Source organism: Rhineura floridana, chromosome 11, assembly GCF_030035675.1.
Source record: "Rhineura floridana isolate rRhiFlo1 chromosome 11, rRhiFlo1.hap2, whole genome shotgun sequence".
NCBI lineage: Eukaryota > Metazoa > Chordata > Lepidosauria > Squamata > Rhineuridae > Rhineura > Rhineura floridana.
Genome location: NC_084490.1, coordinates 45299648 through 45315835, shown reverse-complemented (window position 1 = coordinate 45315835; position 16188 = coordinate 45299648). Strand labels below are relative to the sequence as shown.

The window sequence follows — 16188 nt, the reverse complement described above, 5'->3', positions numbered from 1 at the left end:
TCTTCTGGATCAATTATTTTTTAAATAAATGTTTTTAATTCAGAGCATCCCATACATCAGAAGCTCTGTCTTGTTATGCGCTGCCACGGTGGTATGAAACCAGACCAGTTCAGCACGGCTGAGCAATTCCCTCCCTCCTGTCAACATGGATGATAAATGATGTAAAGGTGGCCACAGGAAAATGGCTGGGAGCTGTTCTGCCATGCCTCCTCTTGCAAAGGGATGCAAGGCAGCAGACCTTGGAGTGGCCTGCACTTTGTGAGATCATCACAGCATTCAGCAGGCAAGCAAACAGACCCTTCGAAGGAGATAGCAGAGAACCACACAAAGAACCTGCCTTGTGTTCTTCCACTGAATCCAGATGAGAACACTTCTTAGGATGTGCAGAATGCTCTCAGTTTTCCCATCATTGGAAAACAAGGTCAATTTAGACGAGCCTTTGATCTGATCCAGCAGGACTCTGCCTTTGACACTGCTGGATCAGATCAAAGGCCTATCTAGTAGAACATTTTGTTTTCCACAGCCATAAAAGCTAGAGGCCGTCACCACTTGTGGTAGCAATTCTATAAATTAGTTATGCACTATATGAAGAGTACACCGCCCAGAGAGCTATGCTAGTGGGGCGGTATAAAAATCTAACAAATAAATAAATAAATAAATAAATAAGAGACTGGGCCCTTTCTATCTGTCTGATCGTATGTCCTTTTATGAACGCTCCCGGCCCTTGAGGTCTTCTGTTGATCCTCTCCTTGTCATTCCCTCAATTTTTCAAGTTCATTTGGTGAGAACTAGAACTAAAGCCTTTTCTGTGATTGCTCCTAAACTTTGGAACTCTTTACCAGCAGAGGTACGCTTATCTCCCTCTCTTGCAATATTTCGTCACCAGGTCAAGACGTTCCTTTTTCATCAAGCGTTCAGTTAATCGTTATATAGGATGTTATATAGGTTGTTTTTAATTTCTGATACATTTTTATGGTTGATTATTCATATTTTAATACTGTTGTGATTTTGCTAATGTTATTTGTATATGACTGTTTTTGTTCGCCGCTCTGAGTTCTTTGAAAAGAGAGCGGGCTACAAATGTTTTAAATAAATAAATAAATAAATTGCTACATTCATCTGAGATTTAGTGTTATAGGACATATGTGAGGGCTGGAGAGTCTATGGCCCTCCAGATGTTGTTGGACTCCAAGTCCCAACAGTCCCAGCAGTCCCAGCCAGCATGGCCAATGATCACGGTGATGGGAATTGTAATCAACCAATTCCCCAGCCCTCACATATGTCTTCTGCATTTATTCAGTCAAGACGAGCTTTCCTGCCACTAAGCGCCTAATACCTTGTGATATGCCTTTGCCTGGAGCCATTTAATCCAACACGTTTTAAAAGCACTGTGTGTTCTCTTCATTGTGGTTTCTTTTAACAGTGTTCTTAGCAAATCAGGATAAATCAAGCCAAGTTTAGTAAGAACTAAGTTCCAAAGTTTACAGAGCTCCTTGCATGCACTCATCTCTCATGAAAGTAAATTAACTTGTATTTTTTAATATGAACAAAGTAATGTTGGAAAGCAAGAGTGGTTGGGGTGCTTTACAAGGTGGTATGCTGGGTTTCACAGTTTTTAAAGTTTATTTTAGTTTTATATATTATGTTTTAGATATATTATCTTGGAGATGGTTTTAGGGCACCAAGAAGGATGGTTTTAGGTACCAAAGCCTTAGGTACAAGGTGAGTTGGTATCCACCAGGTTTTAGCCCTGTGATTTGCATGCCAGGGCTGGAACATCAGAAGGACCACATTTGAAGGACGTCTGAAAGTACAAGTGTGCTTTTTAAAATATACAGCATGCCTTTCCCCTTGTCACTGAGTAATCCCAGACACAGAACATGATAGTGAGTTTTCCTTGCCTTCCGGTACCTCTTTTTAACAAATGTTGGCCTTAGAAAAGAGTAAGCGCACTGCTGCCTGGTCCTTCTTTGCCCACATATTCCCAGTTTGTTGCCCTCTGTCGAAGCAGACACAGACAGAAGCAGTGTGGAAACCACACAAATTTTATTAGGGTACAAAATGCAAAACCCTTGAGTCTTCATCCCCATATGTTTCACAGCTAGATAAATCCTACAGCATATCTCCCTACCAGGATGTGCAAGAAACAGCACTAGAAGAGGAGTGAAGGGATTGGGGGGGTTGAAGAGAGAAAGAAAAGAGAAGGGCAGGAGGTGTGTTGCTTTTTTGTCATTACATTAGCTCACCCAGCTGAAAGTAACCCAACATCCCACATCGTCCATGCCCAGCATCAAGCACAGACAACCACCAAGGCTAAAATCTTATCAGTGTTGAACACTAGATCTGGCTGTGCATCTTTTCAGAGTGGCATTCACAGCTCACATCTGAACTGCAAAAAACTGCCATACTGAAGTCAGTCTTTTTCATTATTATTATTAAGGCTGGACAACCTGACTTTTGCTGCCCCAGATAACAAACCAACAAACTCTATCAAGACAGAGAGGTCCTTGCTTCTTGCTCCTCCATAACTATTTGGGGAAAATAATTATCTCCCAGTAATCCAAACTTGTATGTTGCAATATTCATAGTAAAACACACATGTGAGCGTGCACACACACACAGAGGCAAGTCCATCATTTAAAAATGGAATATTTGCGTTTCAAGGTTGCAATACTATGCACTTATATGGGAGTAAACCCCACTGAACTTAGTGGGACTTACTTCATAGTAAATGTGCACACACAAAAAATGTGTATGCCAGGAGTGCCTTTGCTGTTTTAGGAGTGGATTTTAGCCATAGGTTAAGAAGTTACCACACTGTGCATGTAACAAGTTAAAAGCCTCCTTCTTTGTTTTCTACATTTTAGATTTCTCTACCATGATAAGTCACAACTTGGAAAATTATCTGTATTTACTAACTGTCTATTGAAAGAACCCAGTGGTCACTTTTGATTTGAGTTGTGGGCAAAAACAGAGAGAGTGACTTAGAGAGAGGTTTTTGAAACTCAGATTTGGTATCTGACTTCCAAATATTCCAAGAACAAGCATTGTTTGTTTTTCCTTAATAAAAATAAAGACATGCTAATGATTTGGTATGTTTAAGTGAGTGATTTGCTAAATAACATCAGTATTCCAAGACTCAATTTGGTGGACAAAATTTCCATTCCAGGGCTCAGATTTAGAGCTTGCTGGTATCCAGGAACTCCCATCACAGAAACAGGAATTTTCATTTAGAAATAACTGCTAAATACCAAACTTCCTGAAATTTCATTTTAATTCTATATATATTTGCTATTGGGAGAGAAAGAAACTAGCCTCTCCCCCCCCCCCCCGCACACACAAAAAACACTGCCCTTTGCTATCACCTACAGATAAGTACAGTTCCCAGGATTCTTGGGGGAGAAGGGGAAACATGCTTTAAATGTGTTTTAAATGTATGGCGTGTATACAGCCTTCATATTGACCAGTCAGATGCCTGTGGGAAGCCTACAAGCAGAACCTGAGTGCAACAGCACCCTCCCCAGCAACTGATGTAGAGAGGCAAATACTTCATATATGGTTTCCAGCAGACCAAATTCATTCCCACAGAGCAATGTAATTCACTTCCAGATTTTCCTCTTGTTGAGCCTCTTGGTCTTGTAACTTTCAGCTACGCCCCCACCCCACTCCCTGGTGAGCATCACCAAACTCCTAGAAAGAAACCCCCATTTTCAAAAAGTGTCCCTTATGCATTTCCAGGACAATTATTAAACTCACGGAGCTAGCCAAAAGGATCCTGATTTACTGGGAATATCCCATTAAGAAGAACAGAAGCTACTCAGTGGCTCAGAGTCTTCTATTCAATTCTAACACGTATTTACACATCTTTGCCAAGGAAGATTTATTAACATTACTTTTTTCCACTGTACCCTCCTCCTGGCTCAGTCAAGTCAAAACATACAAAAGATCTGGGCTGGGACAGGTCAGGGAAGATTTTGTGGTTACCATAGCTAAAGTTTCAGAGCTGCACATCCTGAGAGTTTATAGCTTTTGATTTTTTTAAAAAAGGCAATTGCTAGCCCTCATTTTTTTTAAAAAAGGCATCCTTTAATTATAACTTAATGGCACAGCTTGATTACCTAACGCTACATACCTCTATTCCCCCCCCCCCTTCTAAAACACACATTGCTCTTCCACTTCCAGCCTCCTGGCCAAAGACAGATCAAGACATAAACAAAAGCTGAGCTGTGGCAGCAGCAACAGCTGCTGTTCTAATAATCCTGAGACTTTGAGTTTCATTAAAAAAAAAATAGCCTTCCATAATATTTTCATACATAAAAGCAGAATCTTCTAGTTTGTTATAATAAGGCCACAGCCTTTTATATCCCTAGAACTGCTCTACATTATCACGGGGTGGGTCGGTGGGAGAAGGGTGGGAGAGAACAGGATCCTACTAAAAAATTTGCTCCACTACTGATCCTATCAGTGCTTCTAAGCCGCACACAATCTGCCTCTAGTAACATGCCGACTACAGGCAGGCATTAGGCAAAAGCATTACACCAAATGTGGGACATTCTGGCCTACTCACTTGTGAAATGCCATTGATAATCATGGCTGATAATAATAATTGCTACACACATCTCAAACCAACCAACCAAAACATCTACTTGCTCAGCATTTGGACTGTCTAGGTGCAGGGGATTTAAGCCTTTTTCTAACAAGGCTCCTTACCCTTCTCAGTCAAGATGAAGAAATAGGCTTTTGGATCTCCCGAGCAGTTTGCTTTTGCCCCTCTCAGCCAAAATTTCTTATGGAATCATGGCGGGAGGGAGAAAGTGAAATGTCCCATGGCTATATAACTAGTTACTTCATATCTACTGGAAATGAGCCATTCCTCATATTGCCTTCTGGGCTAGTCAACTCACAAGGGTAATGGTAAGAAGCTAGCAAAGAGTTTACAGTTGCCATAGAAACTGCTGAATGATGGTAAAAAGTGAGGCACATAGCTCAGTTGTAAATACAATTATTAAAAAACAAGTGTCATTTATTTCATACTTCCTAGTAAGTGTGTGCATGGGATTGCAATCTGAATTTGTTCCCCCCCCCCATTTGTTTATTTAAATGGAAACAGGTTTCCAGTCCTCATGGCTGTGAAGAAAAACGTGAAAACTGCATGGGAATGTTTCTGCTAAAGGCAAAAGACTAGCAAAAACAGTCAGGATTAATTTAAGCCTTGGAATCTGTTTTCAGTACGAGTGCCAAAAATCAGGAATGTCAGTAATAAGAAAAGTGACTCTGAGTATGCACAAAGTTCATACTTTGGTTTCTCTGATCGGATGGTGGATATATACCCTGTCCTGGATGGGGTTACACTCCCCCTAAAGGAACAGGTGCATAGTCTGGGAGTCATCTTAGACTCTTCCCTCACACTTGAGGCTCATGTAGCCTTGGTGGCCCGGAATGCGTTCTACCAACTTCGGTTGGTAGCCCAGCTACGTCCCGATCTGAGTAAGGAGGACCTCACATCAGTGGTACATGCTATGGTAACCTCGCGTCTGGACTACTGCAATGCGCTTTACGTAGGGCTACCTTTGAAGACGATTCGGAAGCTACAGCTAGCGCAAAATGCGGCGGCCAGACTGCTAACAAGAACTAAGCGGTCTGAGCATATAACACCTGTGCTAGCCCGTTTGCACTAGCTTCCAATATGCTTCCGGGCCAGATTCAAAGTGTTGGTACTTACCTATAAAGACTTATACGGCGTGGGACCACGATATCTGTCGGAACGCCTCTCCCGATATGAACCGGCCCGTACACTACGGTCTACTACGAAGGCCCTCCTCCGGGTTCCGACTCATAGGGAAGCCCGGAGAGTGGTGACAAGATCTAGGGCCTTCTCAGTGGTGGCCCCCGAACTATGGAATGGTCTCCCCGAGGAGGTGCGCCTGGCGCCGACACTATCATCTTTTTGGCGCCAGGTTAAAACCTTTCTCTTCTCTGAGGCATTTTAATTCCTGTTAATTCTAAATTATTATATTTTGATTTTAGACTGTACAGTTTTTTGTACAGTTTTGTATTGTGATATACTGTATTGTGTTATTTTTATTGTATTTTTAATGTTCACCGCCCAGAGAGCTGTTGCTAGTCGGGCGGTATATAAGCTTAATAAAATAAATAAATAAATAAAATAAAATAAATTTGCTTTCACTACCGAGTAACCACATCTTGACCTCACATTGTTTGTGACCTCAGAAACACAGGGTTTGTAGGGCAGCAGGATGGATTTACTTTTTAAAAAATAAGTGCTGGAATTAGGAACTGGGGGATGTGAGGAAGCTTATCCCAGCTGGCTGTTTCTGTCCTTTAAAGGCAGGAAGGGCATATTGGATGCTCTTGACTGTAACTAATACGCCAAGGCAATTGCAGCAGCTGAGTAATCAGGAGGACTAGAAGCTTGGTTAAGATGTCTGAAGGAAACTGAGGGTCTTCAGGAGTTAGCAAGAGTTGGCAACACCACTACTAGTACCTCCATCTGTGAACAGAAGCAGCCTAGGTTGTGAGATTTCAAGACTCCAATCTGAGATACATAACCTTTTCCTTGTTTCGCTTTTCCTTCCCTCCCTAAAATTCCTTCCTTTTAATTTCATTACACTTCAGCTAGCAGGGAAATCCAGTTTTTGTTGGTATTTGCTCAAGGGCTTTACTGATAGTTGGGGTAGGGTGGGGCAGGGAAGTAATTACAATAATTTTTAATACAAAACACAAACCATTTCATGTTTAAATAAGTTTTTTGGATGGAGTAAGGTACAGAAAGCAAGAAAAAAAACCTGTTTCCTTTGCAATTGGCCTTGGTTTCATCGAATCAAACCTGCCCCTCCCCTCCCAAAAAAATACTGTGGGGAGAGTACTGTATGGGAAATTTAGAGGGAATTTTCCTGACAAGGGATGAAGATTTTATATCAAAAATATAAGATTTCCAGTTAAAATTACACACAACAACAAAAATAACAGAAAGCATGCACAACATAGGTTCACCAGAGAAGTGCAAATAAAAACATATTAAGGCCTGGGTTGCAAAGGAGACAGGTGTACAACACACCCTTCTCTGCCCCACACAATTGGGCCATCTCATTGGAATCCTGGCTCGGCCTGCTTCTCTGGCTTCTGGGAACTGCTCCCGCCTCCCCCTCCCCCACATGAGGTTTCCCTGAGGCGAAGAGAGTGGCGGACGAGAGAGAAGTGGGTGTGGGAAAGCAGCAGGTGTCTTTGGTATTTGGCAGTCGCTCAATGGACAGCGTGCTGCACGAAATGCACCCGGCAGATTCACCCATGAGCCAACTTCTTTGTGGGGTTCCTTCTTGCGACCATAAGGGAAATGATGGCCTACTCACTTTTGGTAAGCTGCCTTCTCCTGCTTGCAGCAGACAGGGGTCGAAACTGCCACCAACATTCAGATTTAATGCTTGGCCTTTCTGGAAGGTTTGGGCTACCACATATAACCCGAGCTTTTTCTCATCCCAAAATTTGTCCAGATTTACTTAAACACACACACATGCATCTTGTTCTAGATAGTCTGGGTCATTGTGGTTTTCTGGAGCCAGAGGCTATTTTGACATTAGACATCTGGGCTTGTTCCGTTTCCCCACAAAGTTCCTGAGCAAAGGTCACATGAAAGAGAGGTGCTTTGCAGGACCAAGGAGCACATGGAGATTGTCTACCATTATTGGTTAGTACCACTGTTTGGATGAGCAAATGGGTCACCACCCTAGATGACACTGTTTCCATGTGGATTGTGGGGGTTCAATGGGCATTTTCTCAGTGCATTTGTCATTCAAATATGCCTCCATCTGACTCTGAAGACTGGCTGAAAATCTATGGGCAGCAGGACGGCCGTATGCGTATTGCCAAAAAAAGAGCCAAAGAGAGTAGATTTGCATAAAATCGCATATGCTTATATGCATAGACACAAATTTAGAAAGTGTAGCTATCATTTTAAATAGAAGTACAGTACTTCTCACCATAGTGGGGAAAACTAATTAAATGTCCTGTGTACCTGCTCAATCTGCGGTCCAGATGCAGCTAACCGGGGCAACCTCCAGGCCCCTGCAGTCTCCCTTCTAAGGGCTCTTTATCTTTAAACTGGACTTGGAACAGATTGCCCTTCAAACAGAGGGCTGTCTTCTGTAAAGTAGGACACACAGCCACCTTCAAGGGCAGGAAAATACCAAGGATTGGACTTGTTCATATCTAGGTAAATAATTGTCCTGGAAACTCAAGTCATGTGTGGCTCAGTTCACCAAAGCGGGCCTTTTTTTTTTAAATGCCTCAGAATACAGGTGACACGAAAGTGAACAGTAAGCATAGCTTTCCTATAAAATTGGGTGGTATTTAATGCTAGTCCTACTCAGGGTAGACCCACTGAAGTTAATAGACATGATGAAAGTAGGTTAATTCATTTCAACCAGTCTACTCTGAGTAGGACTTAGTTGAATACAACCCATTAATTTCAATAACTGAGTAACTGTAGCCTGCTTATAAACATTTAGAACAGGGAATGTAAAGTAAGGATCCCATCCTCGAACCTGTTTCTAGCCATTCATTAATTTCTAAACCATGCATTCTGCTGCGCTGGCTGAGGAATGCCTCTGAGCATGAGCAGAATGCTTTTCTCTGCCACACAGCCTCCACAAACATACATGATCCAAAAGGACAGCCAGCATGATAGGTTCCAAATAGATTTGACCACCCTGGTTTGCCCTATTTTTTAGAATTAAAATAAAATTTGAGCTGTGTACATCCCCTTAGCTCCTCCCCAACCCCCACACTCAGCTTCCTGAATTTGGGGGTCTGTTGCCACCTGTTGTACAACTGAGAGGAAGAGGGATTTGGGGAAGAAGAACCCAATGCAAAGAATGTTTCTGGACGCAGAACCTAGTCCAAACCATCCTCAGATTCAGTTTTACAGCTGAAGCCAATCCAGGCTTGCAAAAACACCCAATCACTCCAAGGGCCTTTGCTGCTATGCTATGGGGCAGGGAGAGCATCATTAAGAGAGCAAAGCCATTAGCTACTCCCCTCCCCTCAAAAAATTTGGAAGGATTCTTCCTCTGGGCTGAGTTATATTTTTAACAAGCATCTCCCAAGCAATTGTTGTTATATATTATTTTCTTTTCCTTTCTCCTTTTCGGCCTGGACATGTCTGGACACCTTCTCGCTGTTAGGCTGCATGAGATCCCACGCAATTTTGCTCCTCTCTCCCTTCTGCCAATAGTAGCAATGTGCACAGCATAGTGGGGAATAGGCCAGGTGGAGGCAAAGGTACTGCTACAAGACACAAAGAGCAAGAAAGAAATCCCCACTGAGCAGGAGGCGGCATGGTTGAACTTCCCAGGTGGGGTCATTAATGAGGAAGAAAAATGCTAAGATTGTGGGGTGTGGGAAGATGCTTTGAAGAGCTGAAATGAACTCGGGACTGGGTGGAGATTCTCCAGTGAATTCTCCTCGATCAGATTTGCCTGCAAAAATTCAACTCTGAATTCTGCTGGTTAAAATATAATTAGCAGAATATGGTATTATAATATTGGGATGATGTTGGATTTAGGGTTTTTTCTGAGGGGAGGAGCACAAAGTTTTATTCAAACTCGACTCACTGGATTTAGTCATGCCCATTAATTTCAATGGGTCTGCTCTGAGTATGACTAACATTAGACATATCCTAAAGATTGAATTTTGGCAAGACAATAGTTAACATGACTGTCACCAAATGTAAATAAAGAAAACCCTATATGGAGGGTTGGTTTATTTTTTTTAAATTGGGGTTTTGAAATCAAATTTTGAAATCTACAAAATTTAAGACTTTTGCAAAATTGCATTTTGTCTCAAGCTGTTTGGTAACTGAGAGATTGCTGGGGGTGCTGCAGTGGGCTAAGGATGTAGACAAAGAATGTGATACATTTTGTGCTACAGAAAAAGGAATCTCAGAAGAGTATCTTCCACCTGATACAAAGAAAAATGCAAGCAATAGTGTGTATTCTGAATCCCTTCCTCCAAAATCAGTTCCTCTGAGCAGGAACTTTACATACTGCTATTTGAATAAATGAAGTAAATATGCAGAAAATTGCTTCATTGTGCAATTTTTTAGGTCTGATGTGTGTGATGATTTTTTAACAGGGATTGCAAATGAAAGAATATTTTGCACTCCTGCAACACTGCTAAAAATGTCTGAAATATCAATACAGAAGTTCACCTGTGGTCAGATCTATGCACACCAGAGTTAATTTTAGGACATGGATTTTATCACAGGTATGTTTTGTGTGTCAGTGATTAAGGCATAATTTCTTCATCCAAAATTTCTGTTTTCAAACCATTTGAGAATTTTGAGCAACAAAGACAGTCCCAAATCTAGCCAACAGGATTCATGTGCAAGAATAGGTTTACATAGTTGATCTGCTACAGCAAGTACCCAAAATCAGTGATTCATAGGGCTCATCTACATGGTGGTTTACTGAGTGTTTGGTGCTTCTCACATATTTTAATTCGCATGGTTCACATGATGTTACTGGCAAACAGAAGCTACCAGTTTTTTCCCTGTAAATCCATACTAACTCAATCCGTTAATACGAAAAGAGAAAACCTCTTCACTCTGTTTCTCTAGTGCTTGCAGACACTTTGCTCTGATGCTTTTAGGTGGGTATGTCAATTGTTCCCCTTTCCACGCCCACTATCTCCTCCTCCCTTCTTTCATTTCATTTCCTGTGGGCTGACAAGCAACTTCTGGCTGCTCTCCTCTGTTCTGCTGGCCTTTGTTATGTTGCTGCAAACAGTGCTGTTATGTTTCTTTTCCCCTTAATTTGTGTGCAATAAGGATAACACTGCTCAAACAAAGATTTGTATTTCAGCTGTGTCATACCAGTGAAAATACAAATAATCACACTTCCGGGTTATTTTATTTTTAAATGGAACCTACTGCAGCTGGTAGAACAAACTGAGCATGCTTGGTTGCCAAGCAACCAGAGGGAGCGGAAATGTTAAATTAGAGGGTGTAGTCATTAGGAAACTGTGTGATTGATCCTCCCCATCAGTGTGAATATAAAACAACGTGTTTGCAGCTGGCATTGAGCCCTTACTGTGGACAGTGCAAAAAGAAAACAGAGGTAAAAACACTTGTCTTTAGTACGAAGTAATGCTCCCATGTGGATAAGCCCACATACTCAATGGTTTGATTCACACATAATTCTAAGTCAAACTATGGCTTAGCATGAATCAGCTTTGTTCCTCCCCCATTCCAAATAAAACACAAGCTGCAACCAATGTTTGTTCTTGGTTCGCCATGCGTGGTTTGTTTCAGGGAGACAAACCATGAACCCATGTTTGCACGTAACACTAACCAACCATGACTTATATCCCAGTAGCAGGAACAGGGAAGGAGGAAAGCAGCCATGATTTTCTAACCCCATCAGCATGGTTGTTTTGTTGGTATTTAGCCATTGTTTGGCTTAGCATTATGCACTAACAAGGCCATTATGTATGTTTTCTCTGCACCTAAGCCACTGGGCGCTCTTCCTCCACAGACACAAAAACATGGGTATAAGTTTAGCTTTCTGCTGTCCCCACAGTTCTCTGGATTTGAGCTGCTGAGATGCTTTTGAGCTTTGCATTGCAGCAATGAGGTCTAGAAACGACCTTTTTAAAAAAGTGTTTGAACAGTATGGCAATATAGCTCCATAGAAATAACTGTATGACTGCTTCCAGACAGGTGGTTCCTAGCATTATTAAATCATTGCTCTTCCACTGCAAGCTACAAGCAGAATTGCAATACCAGAGCTTGGAAAAGTTACTTTTTTGAACTACAACTCCCATCAGCCCAATCCAGTGGCCATGCTGGCTGAGGCTGATGGGAGTTGTAGTTCAAAAAAGTAACTTTTCCAAGCTCTACATTACTGAAGATATTGCACTTTTACTGTATGTTCACTAGGAAAAACCACTTTGCTAAATGGCAGTGACCAGAAAGGGTTTTTCCCCTTTTTAAAAATTAGCATTATAGTATCATAGCACTTTAACACTCTAATTTAAGCAGTATTTCACTATTTTGATATTTTAAAAAACTGGATCAGAAGCGTAGTTTAGAAATGTTGAGTTAGGAAAAAAATCACATTTTAAAAATGGCAGTCACTAGAAACTGTTTTCTTCTTAATATGTTTAATTAGCATTATAGTGTTATACTGCTATAACACTTTCATTTAAGGATAGTGTTTTAAAAAATAAATAAATTATACCCAGAAAAGTATCTTTGCACTAATTTTAAAAAAGGGTTATAAATGGTACCCAGACATGTTCACCTGCCTGATATATCACTGTCCATGTCAAAACAACACCTTTTTTTTTTTTTTAAAGTAGCACTAAGGGCATTTTTGTCCTCAAAAAAAGTCACACTTTCTTTGGCAGGAAAAAAGACAGAAGAAGCACTGGGGAAAAATGGAAATATTATAAATGGATGACATTGTTATAAAATGTGAGTGAACAAGGCATGGTTATTCTACACTAAACACCTAGCTTGGAAGCAGCTGGTCTGTTTGTGTTTAATTTTGATTTTACAACTCCTTAAGAGTGTTTCCACAGGTGATTTTTAAATGTTACCCTCATTCTGTAATGTTACAAACAAGTTATGAAGATACCCATTACAGGAGCATACTCTGTTTCTAACTTTTTAATATCAGGAATGGCCACTCTTCCTGGAGAAAGCCTGAATGTTTCATTTTTTGTTAAGAGTAGAAATACAATTTTGGATACTGTATCTTTTCACAGGTGACTTAAAGTGCCAAATTTGTGTATAAACCCACATTTCAGCTGGGTCCTCAAGAAAATTTAAAATAAATGTGTAATGCATGATATATCAGGTTACGGTCATTCACAAGGACCACAAATTGCCACAAGGGATGCTGAAAAGTACTTTTAGAGCCAATTGTGAAAACACCCATAGTTGATAAGGTCGAGGATCTTACAGGCTTTGGAAGCAGAGCGAGGTAGCAATCTAGGACAGAAGCCAACAATTCTGCCCATTATCTTTCCAAATAAATACACCCAATTAATGGAAATGGAGGTGTGGTAGCTATTTTACCTACAAAACTGGGATAGCCTTGTTACCTAGTAAACCAGAGACCTGGAGATGGGAGTTGAATATTGGATGGCTAGATCCAAACCTTAAATCTCTACAAACTTAAACTAAAGAATGATGCTCCACCATAACTATTAACACACTTGTGTGTTCTCTGTGTAAAAGACACATAACCCACCATTCAAGATGGAGACAGGTAAGGCCCATATCCCTCCATGTATATCTGTGCCTATAAGATTCCACTTAGCCCAACCTGCCTCAGAAATCATCCTTCAAAAATATTCCTCCCATACTCCCCAAACACATATGCAACATAAAGACCCAGCCCAAACTGCTCAAGGGTGTGGCCCTTCCCAGCATGTCCCAACAACATTGTCCTTTCCTCCTAGGGAATAAATAACCTCTCCTTCCAAAGACAGAATAATGTTCAGGCTTATAGGATATAGTGTGATCCCAGAGCCTTGAGCAAGGAAGACAAGTCAATAGGCCAGGGGGGACCATTTTGGAAACACAGGGAGGAGGCATCCTTGATGAGGAAGAAAGGCTCAGTTGGGTTGGGAAGCAGCACTTGAAGAGCTTCCATCAGGTTCCCGTTTGACTTTTGCAGGAGGCTCTGTCCCAGCTTTGGCCTCTCCTTCTCCTTCCTCCTTAGCACCTTCATGCGTCTTCATGTGCTTGCTCAGGTGGTCACTTCTCATGAAGACTCGGTTGCAAACAGGACAGGTGAACTTTTTGGTTCCTGTGTGGGTCTGAAGGTGCCTCTGCAGCTCATCAGAGCGGGTGAAGCGCTTCCCACAGAACAGCCAATTGCAGACGAAGGGGCGGTCACCACTGTGCCACCTCAGGTGGGCCTTCAGATGGGATGTCTTGGCATAGGCCTTGCCACAGCCTGGGATATGACAGTTGTGGAGGTGCTTCTTCTTGGAGTTGTCAAGGCACTGGCCCACCCTTTCAGCCTCTTGGCAATTAGGGCACCTGCAGGCAGTTTGGCCAGAACTCCGGGTCACTGAGCGCCTTGAACTCTTTGGCCTACCACTACCATCCCCGGTCTGCTCCATTGGGTGAGGCTCCTGAGTAGAATCCAGTGTCTTGATCACTTCCTGGCCCATGAGGTGTGGCACTGAAGGCAACAGGTGGTGAGGAGGACCACAGAGCTGATGTTCAGCAGAGCTATAGCCACCCAGCGCTGGTTGAAGTCCACCTGTGTGACCTGGTGGCTGGAGACCACTCTGAAGGTCCATCCAGCTGGATCCAGCATGGAGATCCCACCATGGATTAACACCACCATCATCAGTGCCACTGTTAGGATGGGTAGGCCTGAACCAAGGTTCATAGTGGTGAGCCATATCTGGTGCTGCCTGCAGGAGCTTAGAGTACGAGCCGGGGGGCAGCTGGTTTTCGCCGTCCAGGTCTAACCTTGAAGCCCCATGCAGCTCATAACCAGTATTGCCCGAATACTCTGTGTCAGGCCCAGCCAAAGGCAAGTGCTGGAGTTCCGTGGGCTGCAGAGGGGATGGGAAATCTCCCCCGCTCTCTGGGCTGGTGTGGGGCTGATAGGTCTGCAGAGGCTGCAGTTCCAAGTGGGTTGGAGAGGAACGGGGTGTCTCTGAGCACTGGTTGCCAAGAGAACCACAGACGGCTGTGAGCATTGCAGAACTCCTTCAGTGGGTGGGTTCTCAGACACACCTGAACAGGAGAGAGGGAGGAAGAGAGAAATGATTGTGAGACAACACCACTGTACAGTAGAGAAAAATTAACCCTCCCTCTTAGGGATAGGCAAATCTGTCAATTTTGATTTCTCTCATTTTCCCCATCTTTGCGACTAATGAGAATTCATCAGCATTTTAGTGTGAATTTCTCATAATATGCACATTTTGGTATATAATTTTGCCTTATACACATTTTTGCAAGCCAATTTTCTGTGATTCAATGCTTTTTTGTATGTTATTTTCACTGATACATTCATTTCTATGCACACTTTACCCTGTATACTGTACTGTACAATACTTGGCTAGAGAACTGCATTGCAAAATTCAGAGAAGTGTGAATTTTGAAAGATGGCTGTGCTTTCTTGTGTATTCTTTTGGAAGGTGTGAATTAGGTAGGATCACCTTTAAATGTGAACTGAATCAAAGTTTTCTCCCATCTTTACTCCCTGTCAGCCGCTGTAGCCAAAGACCTCATTTCACATTAGATAGGTGGCACTGGGCAAAAAAAAAGGGGGGGGATGCAAACCAATCCTTATTGGGAAATCCCAAAACTCTCAGTGCATCTTGAAGCTCTTCCTTAGGGCAGTAATTTTGTGACAACAAAGCTATGGTAGAATTTCTTGTTAAAAAATGGCTTTTAAAAAATGCACTAGGACTTTGGGGGAAGGGGTTCTTTTGATTATAAACATTGATCTACACCATTTTGGGACTTCCCCCATCGTTTCTGGATCTATTGGGACCGTTCTCTCATGTTGTCTAACAGTTACAGGAAAAGCATTCTCCTTGGCTCCAGTTCCTCATCCATGAATCGGAAATACCAGTGAGCTATCTCACAGCCTTATTATGGAGCCAAAAACGCAACAGCAATAAAAATGAATTGTTGTAGAATAATGGTAATGGCAAAGGCATTTCAGAGTTAAGTGAGCCAGGAAATCCCAGTTTCAAATATCACCTCAGGCATTAACTCACTGGACAAGCCACTCTAGCATATCTCCATCCTGTATAGAAAAGCAAGCTCACTAGTAGAGCAAGGTCCAACACGGAAACTTTGACCCTGGCTAAACTACAATCATACATTAGCTTAACCAGTTTAATTGTTGTGGCTTCCTCCAATGAATCCTGGGAACTGTAGTTTGGTGAAGGTGCTGAGATATTTTTCTCACCCCCACCCAGACAAGAGGGAATTGATTAAACTAGTTTCAGTCTGTGGTATAAGTAAGACCTTACTTAGAGGAAGATAGTAGAAGGATCTCAATTTCAAAGACCTATAAACTATCCATATTGGAAACAATCCTTTGAGCACATATACTGTAAAATGATGAACCTAGCTCTCTAAGAAGTATACTTGTATGATACATGTGCTTGCTAATACATGTTTGTTGCATT

At 42.0% G+C, this 16188-nt stretch overlaps 1 protein-coding gene across 1 annotated transcript in view; it reads right to left on the bottom strand.

Annotated features, from left to right (window-relative positions):
• Positions 1-2077: 2077 nt before the first annotated feature.
• SP6 (Sp6 transcription factor) overlaps positions 2078-16188 on the bottom strand; it is a 48268-nt gene continuing 34157 nt past the window's right edge. Inside the window, exon 2 of the mRNA XM_061589732.1 lies at positions 2078-14779. Coding sequence (XP_061445716.1) covers positions 13639-14742 — 1104 coding nt within the window. The 5' untranslated portion in view covers positions 14743-14779 and the 3' untranslated portion in view covers positions 2078-13638. The remainder of the gene's footprint in view (positions 14780-16188) is intronic.